Source organism: Sitophilus oryzae, unplaced genomic scaffold, assembly GCF_002938485.1.
Source record: "Sitophilus oryzae breed Bouriz unplaced genomic scaffold, Soryzae_2.0 scaffold_926_pilon_pilon, whole genome shotgun sequence".
NCBI classification, from domain to species: Eukaryota; Metazoa; Arthropoda; class Insecta; order Coleoptera; family Curculionidae; genus Sitophilus; species Sitophilus oryzae.
Window position 1 is genome coordinate 1,282,945 of NW_022147557.1, and position 22,888 is coordinate 1,305,832.

The 22,888-nt window shown below is 33.7% G+C and overlaps 1 protein-coding gene across 1 annotated transcript in view; it reads left to right on the top strand.

Moving 5' to 3' along the window:
• LOC115890792 overlaps window positions 1-22,888 on the top strand; it is a 211,859-nt gene that overhangs the window by 146,207 nt on the left and 42,764 nt on the right. Inside the window, exon 3 of the mRNA XM_030911130.1 lies at window positions 4,208-4,339. Coding sequence (XP_030766990.1) covers window positions 4,208-4,339 — 132 coding nt within the window. The remainder of the gene's footprint in view (window positions 1-4,207; window positions 4,340-22,888) is intronic.

The following is a 22,888-nucleotide window of genomic DNA, read 5'->3' on the forward strand; positions in this document are numbered from 1 at the left end:
TAATCACTGCGACCTTAAAAATCTATTGTGCCCCCCTTGAGTCATCACACAGTCTATAATCCATCATTCCCTTGACAGGGTATTTCCCATCCTCCTCTGACAACAGTTCTTCCTTCGAGGGTACACACCCTTCCACGGTTGGAGTTTGGCCCTCCGTGCTGCCCTTCACAGTCGAGGTGCTTGTCTCCGGCTGAGGAACCCGTGAGGTGGAGGCTGTCCCCATTTTATTCACCTCTTTAACTTGGTTCTCCTTAGACATGATACCGGTGTTGTCCCGTATCTATAATAGAGGATATGTCCCTCTTTCTTTATTGCCTCCTTGGATTTGAGGTCAATTTCTATTGTGAGGACCTGACCATGACCCTGCTCCCTCGAGTTGATGGCTCGCCAACTCGATGTCCTTACATTGAAGTTCTGACCCTGGATAAGGCTCAGCAGGTGGTGCTTTCCCCTTGCTCCTCGGCAGAAAGACCGTGCTTGCCGCCCTCTTAGGGATCTTTTCTCCCTTCACTGTAACCAGTTCCAGCCCTTGCCAATTTTTAAGCTTAGATGCGATTTCCACCAACCAATTCGCCGATTCTTGAGGTATACAATCTATGAGGATCATGCCCACCCGAAAGTGTGTCCCCGCAAAACGCATCTGACCCACATTTTGTAGTTCGTTGTGTTGCGATCCGATCGCCACTACTTCGTCCAGTATAGCCTCTTCTAGAGACGTTTGCTGGTCGGTGGTCAGAGCAACCTCTGGGAAATCCTTTGGCAGCACCGCCATTTTCACTTGTCCAGCAATAGCGGCAAAGCTGGTGATACGTCCCTGTTTGCCTCCCGGTGTTGGACGGCTTTTTTCTCTCCCTGAAGAGGTGAGAGGTTCTAGCTCCCTCTCTTGCCCTTTGATGGAGATGAGTCAGGTTGTTTCTTGGTTTCTTTATTCTCCCCTTTTCGGAGGAGTGTTTTCGCTTTTGCTTCCTCTGGAGCAAGTCCTTCGTGGAGCAGTCGGAGGTATCCCCGTGCTTCTGCTCCGCTAAGACCTACTTTCAGAGGGCCGTCTAGCCCGCCTGGTTGGCCCAGGCTGGGTAGACAAAACGGCAGCTTGTGTCGCTTATTGGGTCTAGAGGTAGACTCCCGACCCTTGGCGGAGAAGGTGGTAGCTTGTGTGCCACTTGTGGAGGATGATCCCAAGCAAGTGTCAGCCGCAACTCTTGTAGTTTTCTTTGGATTTGGTCCCTTGGAACTTTCATTTGTAATGTTCCCAGTGTCGCTAGGGGGCTTCCACACAGCTTCACCGGTGGTGTTTTTAATACTAGATCTCATAGTGTTCCCAACAGTTTCTAGGGATTGTCGGTCCACTTCTACAGAGCTTCGCATGTAGAAGGAAGGGGTAAATATAATGGGGTGCCCCCTGATGGCCCAAGGTTGAAGCCAGTAATGGATAGTCCTCTATCTAGCCACGCATCTCTTTGACGTGGTCCCGCCATCGTAGGATTTAGGTTTGTGGTGAGGTTGTCTCCTCTTGGTCCAGGCGGTTAAGCCCAGACCCCCCCACACCCTCTACCCGCGAGATATGACCACAGTCAGTAGAGGGTGCCTGGTATGACGGACAGGGGTAGCTCCGTCCGGCATCGTTATAAGTCTTGGTGCAATTCCCTGGTCACGACACTACAGCCAGGGACAAGACGATGAATAAGATGATTGTTAGACCAAGCCAAGAGCTAGGGGGGATTCTCCCAGCACCTGACCAAGAGCTTCCCCACCAACGACAAGGTCTTGCAACTCCTAGGGGAACGATCAAGTTGAATGTTTTATAAGCTAAATATTAGGATTTCTTTGTGCATGGATACAACTGACTAACGTAAGCTGTTGCTAGGATATTCTATTAATAATTTTAATTGTGTTTCTTAAACATTGTAAATGATCGTAAACTAAAAAGTATAAAGTGTAATTGAAACCTCCAATTTATTCCATTAATTGCGAGGTTCTGACTTTGTGTGAAAATTAGTGGTAGTAATTTTCAATTAACAGAGCTTTTAATTTTTCCAATAATTATACTTCATTTGCGGGGAATGTCATTTTGGCCTTTGATTACCATCCGTCAAGAAAAATTGTGGTTAGAAATCAAAAGTTTATTGTTTTATAAGCTAAATATTAGGCTTTCCCTATGGATACAACTGACTAACGCAAACTGTTGCTAGGATATTCCATTCATTTTACTTATGTTTTTTAGACATTGTGAATGATCGTAAACTAAAAAGTATAAAGTGTAATAAAATTGAAACCACTAATTTATTCCACTGACAGTTAAATTTTGCCTCCAAAGAAACTACACAAAGTGTAATTTTTGAAGTAAAACTAGTCATTCTCTAAACATTGGGTTAAATGCCCTGGAAATTTAAAACATTCTGTAACTTTATTCATTTTATCATTCATTTTTTGGTTTCGATTGATAATCTGATTTTTTCAAGTTAATTTATTTTGAGTAATTATTGCTCTGGTTAATTTCTGTAACTTACTTCATTTTCTTCCTTTTTAACGAAAGGTGTTCTAATAATTTCTTGATGTATTAATTTATACCGGGTGCGTCTCAAAAGTGGCTCACCCCTGTTAACTTTTTTACTTTTTCAGATAAGAAAACGAGATTTGGTATGTTACTATATGACATAAATTAGGATTGATGTACGTATTCAATTGTTTTTGGTCACTTCCTGTTTCACCGGAAATTACTTCAACTTTTGATTCTTAAATGGCACCATCGGTATTTTTTACCTTATTCAATAGAAAATAACACCCTGAAAAACTTGACATATCATATGTTAACTTTTAACATTTTCGCATACGGTTTATCTGAAATTTTATGATATACAATGTATATGATGCACAGATGTAATTATATCAATTTTACAATGTCAAAGAATATAAAAAATAAAAATAATATTCAAAAATATTTAGTTAGTTTATAGTAAATATCAATGACCTCTAAATAAATTTATTTCGGTGTCATTGGTAAATATAGCAATAGCAAACATTAGACCAGTGTTTACAAGATCAAATTCGATTATCAAAATATAATTCACTTACGGCGTAGAAAGCCTTGTCAAGTAAATAAGAGTTCAATGCTTTGCGAAATGAAGAAAATGATGTTATGGATTTGACTTCAAATGGCAGGTGATTGTGCATTTTTTCGAGTTGTATAATATTGAACTTTTAACTAACTCTGAGCGTGGAGTAGGTAGATAGAGATCTTGCTCCGCGTTCCTGAGTGGATAAGTGTGAGATGGCCTTTCTTGAGAAGCTGATACATGCTTACGTATTAGGCAAACGGATTCATATATATATATATATATATATATATATATATATATATATATATATATATATATATATATATATATATATATATATAAGGAAGGAATAGTTAATATTTTTAATTTTTTAAAAAAGTCCTGGCAATGAGTTCTGCTGTTTAGTCCCAGTGAATATCGAACAGCTCTCTTCTGGAGCTTGAAAATGCGGCCAAATTGAGTCGCACCAAACGTACCCCAGAATGGAATGGCATACCTGAGGTGCGACTCAAAAAGTGCATAATAAACAGTTCTAGCCACTGACAAGTTAAGCTCCTTAGAAACAGATCTTAATGCAAAACAGGCAGAGCTCAATTTTTTCGACAAAGCTTCGATATACATGTCCCATTTCAGAGAATTGACCACAAAAAGCCCTAAGAATTTTAGAGATTTTACGACGTCAATGGTGGTGTTGTTAAGTACAAAAGGCTGCAGCGAGTTTTTATACGACAAAGCTTTAGTTTTAGAAAAAAAACCGTTAAAATTTGGAATCACGGATGCTATTTACTAAACGGATGACCGATATCGTATGCTATTTACGCGGTATCGTTCAGTCTAGAACCGAATAGCGATCATGGATGTTGTTTACAAATATGCGTCCGGGCTGCTTCTACTTCGTGCATAAGCATAATTATTGAAGAAAAGATCCTGAAAATTTAGTAACTTTTATTCAAAGCTAGACATATTTTATTTGCCTTTTTTGTCACACAGTATATTTAAATAGTGTCGACAATGATATTTTGCCTAACAATATGTAGAAGAAAAACATCAAACTAAATACGATAATATAATAAATTTGATTCTATTGATTATTAATTAATAATTGAGATACAATTAAGTTATTATTCAATTTATTTTTTTATTTTTTTTAGCTACACTTTTGGGATACGAATGTCACGTACCGGAACAATGCTCGTTGAAAGTTGCCAACAGCAGTTGCTTAGAAGGAGTTTGTCGCTGTGTTGATGGTTTCCTGCAATTCAGAAAACACACTTGTTTAGGGCGTAAGTATTAAGAAGCTTTTTCAAAATTCCTATTTAGTACCTTTTCACCAACCTCTTAACTATAAATTATCTTATAAGTCGAATTTTTAAACGAATATGTTATTTTGTTTCTTGAAAAAATCCTCATTCGCCGTTATTTTATAGTTTTATATCATTCAGGTCATTGTCTCGGAGATTTGACAAAAGCCAGTATCTGAGACGGTTTTATGGAGGTTAGCTCTTCTATAGCGATACCAGTCGTACCAAAGTATATGGCACGACTTTTTGTCGTGCCATGCAACTCAGTGATGAGGTGTTCTGTTGTTGTTTCCCTATTTTTCCTACAGAATCTGCATTCGCTGTTGTTTCTTAGATATTTTATAATCACATAATAAAAAAATAATAATAAATTGAAAAGTGGAAATACCAAAGGGGGTAAGTGCCAAAATTATTTTTTTGAGATAAATACAGTAAAAGAAAAACACAGTAAAACTGAAAATAATAAATTTTTAAAATATCATTAAAAATACATATAATGTACAGGTTGTCCCATTTTGGTTGAAATCATACAATATCTCCGTTGTTTGTGAAGATAGAAGCGAGCAGTTTGCACAAACCTGTGCCACTTTTTTGTCAAACGGAAGATGCCGTAAACAAAATTTTTATAGCCCTCTTCATTTCTGAGCTACAGGGTCTTTTTGAAAATTTTGCAATTTGGGACACTCCCTGTATCTCTGTTATTCTTAAAGGTATCGAGACGAATGAAAACTGTTTATTGTAGAACTTTTTACGTAGAATTCAGTGGCGTAATCTGTTACTCTACGAAAAAATATTTTTTAAAGATATGAACTAAAGTTATGTTTTCATAAATGGAACACCCTATATATTTATAAATTATATGATCTGGCTTGCCATAAGCTTCTGAAAAATATATATCACTCTATATTTATTTTCACTATTTAGTGCATTATTTAAAAAAATATATTAAAGGATCGTATTTATCAGTAGGCCATGATTGATAATAAAAGAAACTAAAGAATTATTAAAAGTATAGTGCTATCTGTCTCTTGTTTTATTTTGAGAGCTACTAATAAATTCTTTATATATTAAGGAAACTTAACTCTCTACCGCTATTTGTATTTTGGAAGCTATCGTATCGGAACTTTTAAATATTCCTTTAGCTAATTTACGTGAAATATACTTTCAGCAAGATGTGCCCACCCCCCTCACATCTTAAGTTACAACGAAAATATTAGAATTTTGTTAAATTATTATTTGTCAAATCAATGAATTGGAACCAATGGACCCATATGATGGCCTCCCTGATTCCCGGATTTGTCCGTTCTCGATTTCTGATTTTGGGGATTTTTGAAATAAAAATATATCGTGGCAACTAATACAATGTCGAACACCTGGAAAATGCTTTAATAATGCAAGCTTTTAGATATTTGCAAACCCATCATAATAAATTCCATTATAAAAAAAAGAAAAATATATTCAGAGATTCAGTGATAACAGTTTAAAAGTAAAATATATCAAACCTAAATAAAATCTTAATGTGTAATGTATGACTATTTTAGTAAATACCATTTTGATTTTTTGTAATTTATCACGGCCTACTAATAAGAAAATGATATATTTTAAATATTACAGTAAATAGTGAAAATAATTATAGAGTGATATATATTTTTAAGAAGCCCATAGCAAGGCGGATCATATGATTTATAAATATACAGGGTGTTCCATTTAAAAAAAAACATAACTTTAGTTCATATTTTCAAAATATTTTTTTCTTAGGAAAACAGATTACGCCACTGTATTCTACGTAAGAAGTTCTACAAGAATCAGTTTTCACCTTCTCGATATCATCCATAATAACGGAAATACGGCGGCTGTCCTAAATTGCAAAATTTTCGAAAAGACCCTGTAGCTCAGAAACGAAGAGGGTTATGAAAATTTTGTTGACAGCATCTTCCGTTTGACAAAAAAGTGGCACAGGTTTGTGCAAATCGCACTCTTCGATCTTCACGAATAACGGAGATACCGTATGATTTCAACCAAAATGGGACACTCTGTACATGAAAAATGCACGCTTTCGCTAGGCACTTGTAACTTTTGTTAGGACATGTAGTATGGTATTTATTACATTTCTAATGCAATAACTTAATATTGAAAAATTTGGCATTTACCCCCTTTGGTATTTCCACTCTTCAATTATATATTTTACCTAATTTATTATTAAATATCATTATTCTTAGTTATTATTACTATAGTTCAACCTACAGCAATTTCAAATAAAAAAAATAATAGTATTCAAGATAATTACAAAAAACTTTTTAAAAAGTTGTAATATCCTGTAACTCTAAAACTATGCATTTCCATACCCATGTTTATAGGAACTCTTTTTCATATTTTAGATGAGGAATCAATGAGTACTTATTTAAAACTTTCGCAAGTTAATGACATTAAATTTTTTTATAAGTTGCTATTAGAGTTGGGTCAAGGTAAATTAATAAAATTGCGTTTATCTCATCAAGGAGGTCGAAATCAACAAAATATTAAGAGACAACTTTTAATCAGCATTAAACTGCTTACACTATTTCGCTAACAAGAGAAAAAAAGTCAGTGGCGTACATGCTTTTTTTTTAGAAAAAAAATCCAATGATAAAACCCATATGCACGTCCCTGGTGAATATGTTGACACTTTTTTAGCGTTAAAATATATCGCATTAATAGTAACTTTTACCCTCAACATTTCATTCGGAACGCTAAAAGTTCTTGGAAGAAAATTATAATAAATCGAAAAAATATTTAGATTTTAACACCCTGTTGCTACGAAACAAAGCAGAATCGGACCTATGTTGATATGAAAGATAAATCTTATTTTTACGTGAGGAATCTCCCCACGAGAGATGGCATAATGTTTTTTGAAACACCCTCCTATATTTGTAGTCTCTTACTGGATCAAATAATATCAATTTTCTTAATATTTACATTTGCTACAACAAAATTTAGGTAGTTGTGAGTAACACGGGGTGCTTTTGATATATTATTACTTTAAGATTCAATATAAATACATGTTAATTCTACTATGGAGTCAAAAATAAAATGAATTAACGAACAATCATATATGGATTTTGATCCTGTTAATATTAGAAAAAAAATTGGCGCCGGGAGGCACGTATAGCCGCCCATACTAAAATATATTAATATCTCAAAAACTGCGACTTTGACTGATTTTGATGGTATTACAAATTTTGTTGCAAATATTATTCATAATCTTAATTTGAAAACCGCGTTTCGCTAGCTACTGTAATTTTGGAGTTACGATTTTTTAAAATTTTTAACCCTCTCTCATATCCCCTTACCAACCCCCCACCCCCACCAAAATCTAATGGCCAGATTCTCGGGTGCCACAGTATTTTTGTGCCAAATTTGGTTAAAATCGGTTTAGCGGTTTTTGAGTGTTTTTTATTTCTTATTTATATATAGATTATTTTCGAAATCGAACCAAAATCAATTTCAAAGAAATTTTGCAAAATCTGAAAAAATAAAATCTCTCCAAAATAATAAATAGTGAAATGATTATTTACCCTCTATAGATAGAACCCCTACCTATGGTCCCATATAAACTGTATTACTAAAATAAATAGTTTTGAAATATGAAGTTTTTAAATGAATATTTGAAATTTTCAATTGTCGCTTTACTTAATATACTCCCTTGATATTTTTTTAATTTTTCATCTCTTTTTTTGGTTTATTAAGAGCACTAATACTCTATTTATAGTTATTTTTTATTCCTTGAGGGATAATTGAAGAAGAAATCTTTCGTCTATATTATTGATGAGTCACTAAATAAACCCTTGTATAAAATTTTATACTGCTAGATGTTATAGTAATGCATTTTCGTACAGCAAACTTTCATTCCCTATTCTACTCCCTAAGATTATACATTTCATAAAATCGCTTTATCCAAATAATTAACTCATGTCTTTTAAATGATGCTTTGTGCCAATTTTTATGTGTATAATCCAGAGGTCACCAAGTTTTATATAAATTTTTACTAACTTTACCCATTTGGTTGATGAATTTCAAAAATCTCTTCTAATTCTTTTTGTAGGATTTCATTCTTCTAGACTAGATAGTAAGGAATTTTCATACAACAAATTGTTCCGACGTAATTTTACCCTCCAAGAGGATGAATTTCCTAAAATCGCTTTGTGTAGCTAATTCACTAATGTCGTTTAAACGAACCTTTGTTCTAATATTTATATATCTAAAGCTGGCTGTATGAACTGATCCCTAAAATATCTAAAAACTTGATATATAATCTAACTGACAAACCACTGACAATGACAAATAATTTATTTCTGGAGGTATTGTGTGTAGGTGTTTTTCAGGTATGTTTTAATATTTAGTCGATTTACACAAAGAAATAGCCATTCAACGATTTAAAAATACTTCATAACAAATCTAGACACCGTTCATTTAAAAAAAGAATCATCAAGATTGGTAAAGCAGTTTCGGCGGGATGGATGTAACAAAAAAACCCTTTGAGCTTATATATATGTATGGATTTTATTGCAAATATTATTCCTAATCTTAACTTGAAAACCGCGTTTCGCTAGCTACTGTAATTTTGGAGTTACGATTTTTTTAAATTTTTAACCCCCTCCCATACCTCCTTACCAACGCCCCACCCCCACCAAAAACTAATGGCCGGATTTTCGGGTGCCACAGTATTTTTGTGCCAAATTTGGTTAAAATCGGTTCAGCGCTTTTTGAGTTATCGTGTTACAGACGGACGGACAGACAGACAGACAGACAGACAGACAGACAGACACCATGAAAATATCTTGTATGTAGGTCATTAATGACCCAAGTAACTCATTTTGAGTGAAATTAAAAAAACTTTTTTTTTGCCAATCCTAATAGCCTACCATACCTATTGGTATGATCGGCTAAAAATAATGAGTGAATATGGCTGACTCAATTAAATATTTTTACATCAATAGACTCATAAAACCTACTTTTTTAAAAGAAGTACACTAAATTTAAAAGAAACCCTTCTCAGTCACGCACTCCGCTTTTTCTACGCTTTTGCTAATAATAAAACTCCGAAGTCATTCGGCTTACTTCGAAGCGCATAAAGGCTATCAACGTAATTAGTATTAAATTTATTCCGGCCATCTAAATGCATCAACTTTTTACCGCTCTCGCCCGAGAATTTGTGCCATATAATTTAATGATTTTGCGTAATTTTTTTATGCGACAGCTTTGAGAGTATATATATTCACAGGGTTTCTTTTCATTTGAGGTAAACAGAAAAAAGAGCTATGCAATTACGATACTAAACAAAAAGTATGAAAATAAAAATGAAAAAATTGGTAAGATACTTGCATCAGATTTAGTAAAGACTTTTCTTGTAATCCACAAAGAAGAAAAAAAGTCTGGTTTTTTGACTACTTTAACTGTAACAACGATATTTGTTATCCTTTTGATAATAACTTTACGCATGTAATGTTATTTTTTTCCAAATTTTAAATTCCTTTCTTTCAAAATGCATTTCTATTATTATCAGCCTATTACACCCAATTTGTGTGATTCAATAATTTATATAGGATATTCCCAACATTGTCTTATTAAGGTCCATTTTACTAATCCGAAAAAGTATCAAAATAAGCGTTCGGCATTTGACGTTTTATGTAAAACTGGCTTGGTATTTTTACACAAATGAAGAACGAAATTAAAGATAAAGGATTATACTATATCCGTATTGTAGCACATTTTTAGACAAACTCTTTATTTTTTAGATTTTGATGGTTAGGTTAAACATCAACAAAATATTCATTACTTTTGGACAACATTTTCCCGAAAATAAACATATAATTGAATATTTCACTCATGTACAAAAAATCCCATATGAAGCGGGTAATTTTCGGCGAAAATTGCACGCTAAAATCGAAAATTACCCGCCAAAAATTTCCCGCAGAATGTCAATGACTGACAATGACACATTTGTCACTTAGACGTAAATTATTTTTAATAGATATTCTAAAAATGTCTCGATTTGGAGACGATTCTTTAAGTGCAATTGATGAAAAAGTTGCCGAAAGTAAGCCGAAAAACATTATATTTAATCACCAGTATGTATGGAAACAGTTTATGGACTTTATAAAAGATTGAAACTACATTTAGGATGCGAACATCTCAATCTCGGCACTGGCCAATATTTTGACCGATTTGGCATTTAATATGAAAAGGAAAAACGGCCAAGACTATAAGGAAAAATACCAAAAAGAATATAATATTAAATTTAATCCTTTTACTGACACCGAATTTAAAATATCCCGGGAGGCAAAAAGTGCCAAAAGGAAGGAATTGCAGATGGACCCTCTAAAAAGAAAAGAAGAATTCAAATTGATGGTACGAAATTGTAATGAAGAATGTCCCGATGGTTTGCAAAAAAAATATTTTTTGTATTATCCTACGAATTGGCATGGCGACGAGGAGAGGGAGGAAAATGTTTTGTTTTCTATTTTAAAGATGATATTGATAATATAGGACAACCCACCGGTCGCATTGAATACAACCCGATATTCGATAAAACCACTCAAGGAGGAGATAAACCTTGTGCTCCGTCAAAATGGTTGGTCATAAATAGAGGTCAACCGGATATATGTCCAATAAGGCTATTCAAAAAATTTATGGAAAAAAGAGAATTAATTAATGTTCCAAGATTGTTTTTAACTGTAAATCCTTCCTGGAAAATGGGCAAATGGTTCAAGAACCTTCCTGTTGGGAAAAATACGATTGCTCAATAGGTATCTATCAAGGCGAAAAAATCAGGTTTGGCTACGGAGAAAGTAAAAATTACTATTCATTCGCTACGTGCAACAGCTGTGTCGACACTAGCAAAGAAGGGAGTTGAGGAGAACACAATGGTCCCGAAAGCACAAACCCGAAGTCAATTAAACCTTACCTTCAACTCGATGATGAACATCATGCAAATTTGGTAGAAAACATGAGAGACAATGAAACTGCTACAAGTTCTAATAATAATACTAATGTTTTTGTACCTACTATAGGTTCTTTTAATTTCAATTCGAAAATTCAGCATCTTTAAGTACCGCAACGGAATCTAAACATAATCATTTTTATAACTGTGTTTTTCACTGCAATTCTTCATGTAATTTTTCATTTCTAATATTATAAGTTCTGTCTCATTTTATTGCTTCATTTTTAATTGAATATGTTCAAATTAATGTTTTTTAAAAATCTATGTATTTTCATGTTTTTTATTCGGGAAATATTCTACCGAATTACACTCGTGCATCAAAATTAACCTGATAATTTATCATTAAAGCATATTGTCAATAAAAAACAGTAATATTCATATTTTGTAAGAGGCCTCCTTGTTCGGAGTCGGGCTCTTATTGCAAAATATGAATATAAACTCATGCAGTTTTCAGACAATATGCTTTCATAAAAAATTATCGGTAATTTTGATGCACTTGGGTAATTACTTCCGAAAATTCCGTTACAATACGGAAATAGATTAAAGTTTTGTAATTACAGTGATATATAATTTATATGGTTTTGTAACAAATTGCTCGCTATTTTATGGCAAATTCTGAAGCTCTGCAAACCTTAATCAAGCCTTAATGTGTTTGAAATTTTGGGTGTGGCTTAACACAACAGGATCGGGATAAGCCATAAGAAAATTTCTGAAATATAATAATATATTTCCTTCGGCCACAAACCCGCTTTACCCGACCCCCGAGTCGACCCGAACAGAGGGGAACACTTTTCTTGTAACACACTACATAAAAAAGTCTGGTTATTTGACTACTTTAACTGCAACAACGATATTTGTTATCTTTTTGATCATATAAAATATTATTTTCGAAATTTTAAATTTCCTTCTTTCAAAATGCATTTCCGTCGTTATACCTAATTTAATTCAATAATTTCGTAACTAATTTAGTAATTTTCTAATTAATTTTATAGAATATTCCCAACATTATCTTTTTAATTTTCAACTAGACAAAAAATAAAGAAAATACTAGATAATTAACGCAGACCCAGTCGGAAGGAAGGAACATAACGAGGCGAAAGAGCCAAGTGCGAGGGTGGTGGTTTCCTGCACGGCACAGGAAACTCACCTGCGTTTGACGTGACCACGCATACGAGCCGACAAGTGATTGACTTCTCTCCGCCTGCTCGATGCTTGGCATGTGGCGCAAGGTGCCACCGGTAGGCATCCAGTAGCGGAGATAGATGAATGAAAAGATCATTTTATTTTCAAAATATTAAAAAAATATAACTGGAGATATATTGGAAGGGATTTACAAGAAAATAATACTGCCACTATCTATTAGTGTTGAGTGGTGTTTCACTATTGGAATTACCTACATGTACAGGGTGGGTCAAATTGGACGCTTTTAAAGGAAAACCAACTGCTACAGGGGGTTTCCGAAAACTAATATCGGTCTCTGGAGTTTAATTTTTATCAAAAACCGCACATCTATATCTGTTACCGTTTCGGATCTACGGGGTGTTTTTTAAAAATATGTATTTTTAATAAATCGCTGTAATAATCGCTCTTTTTTGCTATGGAAAATTTTGTATTTTTATGAAAATATTTCCAAAGCACCTTTTTACGTAGAATTTAATGGTTTAAGTATATTTTTTTTAAATTAATAATTTAAGAGTTATCAACAGAAAAATTGATTTTTTATTTGGAACACATTGTATATTTTTAATTAACCGAAAAGAACTTAAATTTACCTTTCCAAAAATAGCACACTTGATATTATTTTTGTTCTTCCCCTTCAAAATACCGAATTTTTAAAAATTCGCTAATAACTCTAATGGAAGTCGAAAACATATTTTCCAGCAAGACGAGGCACTGCCACTTAATGAATTCCGCGAGAAATGTTCAAAAACGGTCCCGTCTGTCCATAACAGAAGACGGTCCAACACCTGCAGCAAAATCTCAATTTTCGTTTTAATTGCTGCTCACAACTAGAATTTGTTTGCATTACAGCCGGCGCCGTTCAAAGCCCACTTATTCAAAACGGGCGGATTTTTAAATACTTTGTATGTCAAAGAGGAATGGAGCAAAATATCAAGTATACTATATTTCTGGAAAGGTAATTTTAAATTATTTATTTAAAAATATACAGTGTAAGCAGTACCATATAAAAAATCAAATTTTCTGTTGATAATAATTCTTGAATTATTAATTTAAAAAAATATACATAAATCATGAAATGCTACGTAAAAAAGTACTAGGAAATGTTTTCATAAAAATACATAATTTTCCATAGCAGCAAAAAAGTTACAGCGATTTGTTAAAAATACACATTTTTGGAAAAACACCCTGTAACTCCGAAACGATAACAGATATCGATGTGCGGTTTTCACCATCATGTTTTTGATAAAAATTAAGCTCCAAACATCGATATAGTTTTCGTCGATCTCTTATAGAAAAGGATGTTTCACTTTAAAAGCGTTCAATTTGGCCCACCCTGTACATTTTCTTGGCAGTCGCTGGCAGTCATTGGTAGTCTTACGGCAGTCGCCTATATTAATTACATGGCAGTCATTGGCAATATCTTGGCAGTAAAATTATATTTTGGCAGCACATGTACATTTTTTACCCAAGCGAGACACCCCTCGATTAGTGCTGTTACTTTTTAGGAAGAGTCTTTTGATGGAAGTGTGTAACTTTTTAGTCTAAGCCGAATCGCTTTTATTATTTACGATAATTTTAATCGATCGATTTATTATTATAATTAGAGAATCTTTGATATGCCTTATTTTTTCAAGCATTCGTGCTGTTTAAAAAAGATATTAGTTATTACTAGACGTCTAGTTGGGCATACTAAAAATATACCGCAATATGTCTCGTCAATGCAAATATAAACCAGATATTGAAGAGGCATGATTTAGGAGCCTGTACGGTATAGGCTATATTCCCCTATATTTCTCACCTTTAAATATAGCGTAGAAAGAGTGTGAATGGATAGTACAGGTGTTTATTCTGAGGCACGTAAATAATGATTTATGGTCAGAGTCAACCAATCGTAACCAAAGATATTCATTATATACTAATAGTATTTGATTTTAAATAAAAGAGATTCTGACAACTCTAAGTAAATGTAAGAAAGCAATGTCTATTGTATAACATGTATTACAGCTTTTACTTCCATTAGTTATGAATGATTTATTCTACTGGATGCTAAACATGTCTCAGGTTTAACAATATTAAATGTCCCAAAGCACTTTATACACAGTATAAACATAGACAGGGATGTAATGTTTTAGTAAATTATCATTTGACAATAATACCAAACCATTGCATTGGAGAAACAATCCCCAATAATAGTAATAATAGGAATATGAAAGGATTTTTTGAATTTTTCTGTTGCTTTGTTGTCAAGCGATTGTTTGCCATAGCAAGATGTGTATTAATTTGTTCGTCTACATTATTATTTTAGCTGATAAAGTTATTAATTAAGAAGACCCCCAAGATTGGGTAGTGCTGGATTCCTACTGGCTAAAGAAACACTCCTCGTAGTTATGCATGTAAGCACACCACACCGGAACCGCTTACACATTACTTCGATGTGGGAGGCTGCCTACGCCATGTGGCATTGTTCTTAAACTTAGTAAATTCTTTATACATTTCTTTGCTGTTTCCCATAATAATTCACCTCCCTCAAGGCTTCCCATCATGTTCGTTTCAGTGAAATCCATTCCACTATTTTTCTTAAAATTATCTTTCTCATCCTTTCATCTGGGACAATAGAATACATGTTCAACATAATAATAATAAACGTGACTTAGAGCTGGCCCGCCGCATCTCGAGGTATTTTCGGAAGCCCACTTCACCATAGGGTCCGTTAATCCATTTTTCAATGTTGGGTATCCAACATTGTCTCCAGGTCCATCTTCCATATTTTCATTTATTCCACTGAGCCTGCCACTTCTCCTTCACAACTTTCCCAGTTATTTGTTTGAGCTCTCCCTTGTATCTATCCGCTCGTTCATGAATTAATGAGTGGATAGGAGGGATGACCGCAATGACACCAACTGCCTCACGGAGATGGAAATCTGACTTCTGTAAAACCGTCTGAGATACTGGCTTTTATCAAAGCCCTGAGACTGTATGATGAGTTATGACTTAAGAAAGGGGGACACAATAGATCTATAAGGTCATGGTGATTAACACCCCCCTACAATCTACAATCTATAACTTAATTTTAAAATATCCCGAAAATATTGTTCAGGTTGTATTGCTCATTAATAAAATTTGTATAACCGTGTCTCGGAGCTAACATGAAACAGGAATTCTTTGCATGGGACGCCTCTGGTCCGTTATTCTCCACTCCAGACTATTGTTTCCTTCTGCCTGGCGTAATACGAATTCAGGAGTAGGTAATTTGTAATGCGAGTCGAACATCGACAAGCGATGAATTTAATCATAGCAGGACGATTCTCGGTAAAGCGTCGGTCGTCGGCGAAACGCTCTTTAGGCCCATTCGCGGTATCCATTGCAACCGTAAATTGAAGACTACATGGATGGACAAATCAATAAGCCGTTCGTAATTCTGCGCTCGAAAAGAACATGATCTTCTCGATCTTCCATTTGGTCGTAAAAATATAAAATACTTTAATGCAAGAGCAACAAAAAATAACGATGTTGATATAAATTCGTTTGTTGAGCCTGTCTAAGAATCTCGACTCCAATTAAATTTTCATGAGAAACTTAAAAAACAAGAAACTCACATAGGTAATTATGTTATAACATACTCATTTATTTAAATGATTACAATTATTGTAGACAGTGAAAAACATGCAAAGTGTAACTAAATATTAACTATTACAGTTGAGGGTTGGAAACTTTCGTCAAAGATAATTCTTAACTATAATATTCTTTGCTTTCGTGCTACAACAGCGAAATATGATGATGCTAACATGGTTAGCGAAACGTACGTCCAATGTAAAAGTAAAGTGTTTTGGTGTATTCTGGTGAATTAGTGTTCTATTTTGATAAATATTAATTGCCCGCATTTTCGGATTCAGAAACTTCTTTGGCCATATTTGCTGAGCCATTGTTGGCTTATCTTACCCTATATCTAGCCCTATATACAAATAATGGTGCACTCTTATTATACAGGGTGAGTCTTAAATAAATGGAAATATTTTTAAGGGTAGTATATTTCGAGCCCAGAGACAAGATTTTTTCCGCAAATATTTTTTGTTAAATTTTCGAATTTTTTTTTTGGATTTTTTATATTAATTTTATAATTTTTAGAAAACATAATTTCATGATAATATGGCAACATAGGTATTAGATTAAATTTGCAAGGAGGACCCAGAAAAAATCCAGTGGTTCTCAAAATTTAAGCAAAAAACTTTTTTTTTTGAAATTTTCAAAGTAAAATAACTCGGTTATTGTGGATTTATTTGAAAAGCGGGTATATTTGCACTTATTTAAGACCCACCCTGCATAACGGACCTACCAAAACTATGCCACGATTACTCACACGGGGTATTTAAATACCCCAAGGATGTTCAATAAAGTATTAGATACTTAAATATTGACGCTTAAATCTCCTAGCACAAACACCTACATTTCGTCTACGTCTTTGCCATTTAATTAACCATATCTATACGCTGGACGAATTGGCGTGAAAAATTAACGTAAGGGGTTTAATATTCGACCAGTAAGCATTGTCACACTGAGATCACTGTGTCATATAGGTAATAATTGTCGTCTAAGCATTTTCTATGTAAATTTCATGTGATAAAAATTTAAAAATATAGAAACAAATGTATCTGTAACGTTTCTTTTTTTATTCAGTGCACCAAATTTACGGCTCGGATGATATTTTCTAAAATCGTTAACATATCCTGCATATTTTCGATTATTTCTCATAGGATGCAAGTTTCTCGAAAAACAAAATTTGATTTACTTGATATGGACATATTTTTGAGTAGAGAGCTAACAGAGGTAATCAAAATGAACTTACTTTTCTTACATGATACATACAGGGTGGCGCTTCTCATACGCCGCGGAAGCTCCAAGGAGAACGGTAATAAATATCGAAGTTAAATTTTGGCAGTAGGTGAAGAGTTTTATTAAAGAAGCATATAGGTAGGTACCTAAAATCTAAGGATTTTGACATATTTCACATTTTGTGAAAATGAAAAGTAAATTTTGATAACAGCTACTTAAACTATAGTTGACCTTGTATAGCCTGATATTTAATTACAGTAACCATTGTATGTTAAACCAAATTGAAATTTAACCCGAAAAGTTATACAGGGTGCGACAAAATTAATATGGAACATTAGTCACTTTTAAAAGCAAGTTACCTACTCCTTTATTTTAAATGGAACACCCAGTATATTATTCCGGTGTTCAGACCCTTCATACTCTTCAGACAAAGATTTTCCTAGATATTTTAATTTGTATTTGATTTTGCGTCAGTAGATCTTTATTATTTAAAACATCTAGGAGAGTGGCTGTGATATATATTTTGTTAATTTAACAAAAACTAAAGAATGTAGAGTAAAATACTCAATGGTAATAAAAAGATACACGTTTAAAACATATTTTAATTATTACCGAATTAAAACTAGATATAAACCTATAACGATGTGACAAAAATTAGCTAGATGAAATCAAATGCTGAAAATGCTACCTTTCCTGTTAACTGTATAAAATTATTGTCTTTTCAAAAGGATCTTTTCATTTTAAAAGACCTACCTCGAAAAACAGCTACAATAGTTTCTTTCATGTTGTCGAGAATAATTGGTCGAGTTTTGTAAACACTGTCTTTAACCCCATAAAAAATCCAGACTAGATAAAATCAGGAGCATTGAAGTATTCTATTAATTGGTGAATGTACATTGCATTCACCAACTAATAGAATCATATCAATTCTCTCTGATGTAGGATAAGTTTGCATTTTCGGCAAATTTCTGAGAATTTTTTTTTGTTTTGATTAACACAAAATGATAACTAGTTGTTAAAGTTGGACTAATTAGACAGCTATGATGAAGTAACGTCAGACATATCACAGCCACCCTAGATTTTATCAAATTATAAAGATCTACTCAGATCAAATCATGTAAATGAAAAGATCTAGCACAATCTTGGTTTGAGGGGTAGGCAACCTTAATAGTATTTTGAAGAGACATGAATTCTCCATTGAATATTGGCATAATATACGGGGTGTTCCATTTAAAATAAACGAGCAGCATACATTTAAAGGTAACCAATGTACAATATTAATTTTGTCTCACCCTGTATAACTTTTTGGATCCAGTTTTAATTTGATTTAAAGTAAAATAGTTAATTTAACTACATATTAGGCTACACCGGGTAAATTCCAATTTAAGTAGCTTTTATTATAATTTAAATATAGTTCTTTATTTTTAGAAAATGTTAAATATGTCAAAAACCTTACATTTTAGTCATATATTTCTTTTATAAAACTCACTTTTATTTTTCTCCCAGAATCCGAAAATCAATTAATATATAGGGTCTTCCATTACAAAAAACACAACTTTGATATGTAACTTTTTTTGGGGACACCCTGTAGCTTTTTAGCAACTCTGTAGCAACTCTTTATATTTTTTAAAAGTGCTCTGAATTAACCTACATATGCTCACAAAATTTCATTTCAATACAAACTGTCGTTCTCCTTGGAGCCGCCGCGTCGTATGAGAGGTGCCACCCTGTATACATATTAATTTTAATTTAATTGAATTTGCTTTGTAAAGTGTATCGAAAAATAAAATAAATTACGAACTAATTTTTATTAGTAGTGAACTAAAATATTATAATGAATTATTAGTGAACTAAAATAAACACTCAAAGTTACCAAAAAAAAGAACAGCATATTATTATAATCAAGGAATAAATAGATATAGAATTTTACTCTAAATAACGTTATATTAAACGGTAATTATGCTAATATGCTGGAATCCAAGAAGTTACTTATCAAAGCCCACGATTATAAGTATTTTACACTTGAGTCAATAATGTTAGGTTATGGTATTTCCAGTAGCACTTGCCGATAGTCTATTATTAGTTTTTAATAAGCGGGATTATGACAGGTTAATAAGGTGTGCGGAAGTGGGCGTTAACCCGCTCTAATCCTAATAAAACTATCAGTTAAATGGCACGTAATTCCTCCGTTATCCGATATTTTCCTTTTGTCTTTTTATTTATGTATAATTTGCATACAGATAAACTGTTGATATTTCCATTATAAATTGAAAAAATAGATATTCTTCTTCAGGTGTGTTCCTAGTGAACGTTGATGACTGCCATGTTAACAATATCTCTATATCGCTGTCGATCTTGCGTTACATGGAGTAATTCATCCGCACTCAAGCCTATCCATTGCCGCAAGTTCCTCAACCACGAAAGCCTCTTGCGCCCAATCCACTTCTTTTCTTGGATTTTTCCGTTAAGGATCAGTCGGAGAAACTCATATCGAGGTCCTCTGGTTATATGGCCAAGGTATTCAAGTTTTCATCGCTTGATAATATTCAGAAGTATACTTGTTTTCACCTAAAACTTTCCAATATGGCGGACTACAGTATGGGAGGCTTATAAAATGAAAATATCTAGACTGGAGTCGACTGCAGTTCAAATCGTTCAAATTGATAATCTGTGGTAAATCTAATTGAACTCTCACACTTGGCTGACTGACGTTTACGGTTCCTTTTTCTAAATCTTTTCATTATTTTTTGAGTTTTTATTCACAAATTCTACTTGATTTTGTTCTTTTATTTAACTTGCAGCCTGCAATACTAATTATATACTTATAAATAATCTTTCAAGAACATCGATCAAGAACTGAGGAATAGGCTGGAAGATATTCAAAAAATGTGTAAAACGCCTAAAAACGCATTAGGAAACATTGACTGGTCCACAAATTCGTGAAAATAAATTAGTCCAGATGTTTGTAGAAAGGTCTCTAATTATTTTGAGAAGTTTCCTCGTATCAGTAATTTTCAGGTTTGTAATATGTATATGACAATAAATAGATTAAAACTTATATTAATTTCAGGAAACAGCGCAGGTATTACAGATTGTTGTAAATTAGTTTTAAAATATAAAGAAGGTTTAAAAGTTGAGTTGAGTTTAATATTTAAACAAACATTTCTGGCTTTCCTGACAGGAGTGTTAACACAAATTTAATAAAGGTATAATGTGGATAATGTTCTGATTATTACAGTTTGCATGGATGACTGTTTTTGTATGTTTTCATTTTTAATAAAGTATATTTAATGAGTTTTTCAGTATTTCTTTTTCCCTCAGAGGATTGTGTTGTAATCTTTATATATAAATTTTCATAAATTATATCTACAAAATTTATTCCATTATAACTTTTTGCTAAAGACTTTGTAGTTGATACAGTTTAACAGTATATAAAAGAATTATTTAAATAAGATGTTTGAAAATATATAGCTGTTTTTGCACACATCAATTCAATTTGTGATTAACTGTACTGAAATAAAAACAAATTAAGAGAAATGGGGTGATCTATCAACTATAACATGAAACGCCATCATCCTATTTCAAAGTCTTCTATTAATTTCACTTATTAAACAACTATAATTATTCAATAATCTTGATAATTCTAGGAACTCTCAGATATCGTCAAAACATGAAAACAAAAATTCACTTCCTATAGTTCTTACGTCCCTTTAACTGAAATATAAGAAACAGGGGATTTAATATTCTAACTGAGATAGTTTATAAAATACCTTTAAGTAAAATCTCTTCGGATCTGCGGTAAAATACCTTTATTCTTATTAAATAATTTGAATAATCTATGTTTTTATTTATTATTTATGACAACCACCTAATAACCTAACTTTAACGTCAACTTGACAATCCTGAAAAATGTTATTGTTAACCAAAGAATAAATAAATTCTGAATAAGCTAACGCCAACTTATTTTTCATTAAAAAAAATTACCAATTTTCGTAACTAGGTCGGCCATATTGAGGAACTTTTAAAAGAATTGTACTATGTAGAATGTAGAATGTTTAGAAGGGGAGTTAATCACCGCGACCTTATAGATCTATTGTGTGTTCCCCTTTCTTGAGTTATAACGAGTTATAACTCATCATACAGTCTCAGGGCTTTAAGAAAAGCCAGTATCCGAGACGGCTCCACAGAGGCAGCTCTCCATCCTCGACATCAGACGTACCAAGGTTCATGGCACGAATGGTTGTCGTCTCGGCGCACTCAGTGATAAGGTGTTCTGGTGTTTCCCCATTTTCCCCACAAAATCTGCATTCGCCGTTGTTTCTCAGTTTCAGCCTACTGAGGTGTTCGTTGAGGAGAAAGTGTCCTGTTAGAAACCCCGTGACAATCCAAAGATTGTTTTTACTTAAATCAAGGAAAACCTTTGATTTTTCTCGGTCGTAAGTTCTGAGGAACTTTTTCGAGTGTCTTAGACCGTTGGAGGACACCCATTCTATATTACGGATGGAGTCTTCCAGATTCTTCAGTTCCGCTTTCAGTTGGTTCCCGTTAGGAAAACAGAACGGTTCTGGTCCAGTTAGTGGAGTGTTCGCTTCTTTTCTAGCTAGATCATTTGCTTTTTCATTGCCTTCTATCCCTTGGTGAGCAGGCACCCAAACTACACCGACTTTATTTTCTTTGCCTAATTTGTTAAGCTTCTCTAGGCATTCTTTGGCCAACTTCGAATTGATGGTTACTGAGTTGATCGCGTTAAGTGCTGCTTGACTATCGGATAGGATGGCAATTTCCTGTTTTCGATAGTTTCTATCTAAGATAAATTGTACGCATCTTTCGATAGCGTAAATTTCTGCCTGAAGGATACTGGGGTAGGTGCCCATTAGTTCGGAGTATTTAGTTTTCGGCCCAAATACTCCTATCCCTGTCCCTGCTTTGGTTTTGAAAGCATCAGTATACCAAGTGATGGTATGGTCTTTTATATGCTGAGTAAGCGTTTCTTTCTTCCAATTCTTTTTATTACTCAATACTACAGTGAGGTGTTTCTCAAAGTTGTAAATTATTGGTATGTCATCCACTGGGAGGTGGAGAAGTGGAATTTTATTTTTGAGGGTGTTCCAAGCCCCCGACCTGAAAATTCTCCCAGTACTGTTTCCGTCAATGACCATTCTAATCATTGTCGCATTGGCATAACTGCCGACGACGATGTGCAGTGGTGTTAGGTCTAGAATGACCTCCATTGCTGCTGTTGGACATGTTCTCATGGCACCTGTGATGCAGATACATGCCAGTCTCTTTACTTTGCACAGGTTTTGCCTTGCTGTACGTTGCTCTAGTTTTGTATACCAAGCAACTGCTCCATAAGTAATCATGGGTCTTACTATCATGGTAATACAACCAGCGCAAAATGTTAGGGGCGCAGCCCCACCTATTTCCCCCCAGTCTTCTGCATATCAGAGAGTCTTTGTGGCTTTGCTAGTAATGTTCTTAATATGCCTGTTCCAGAGAAGTTTACTATCCAGGGTTATTCCCAGATATTTCACTTCCAG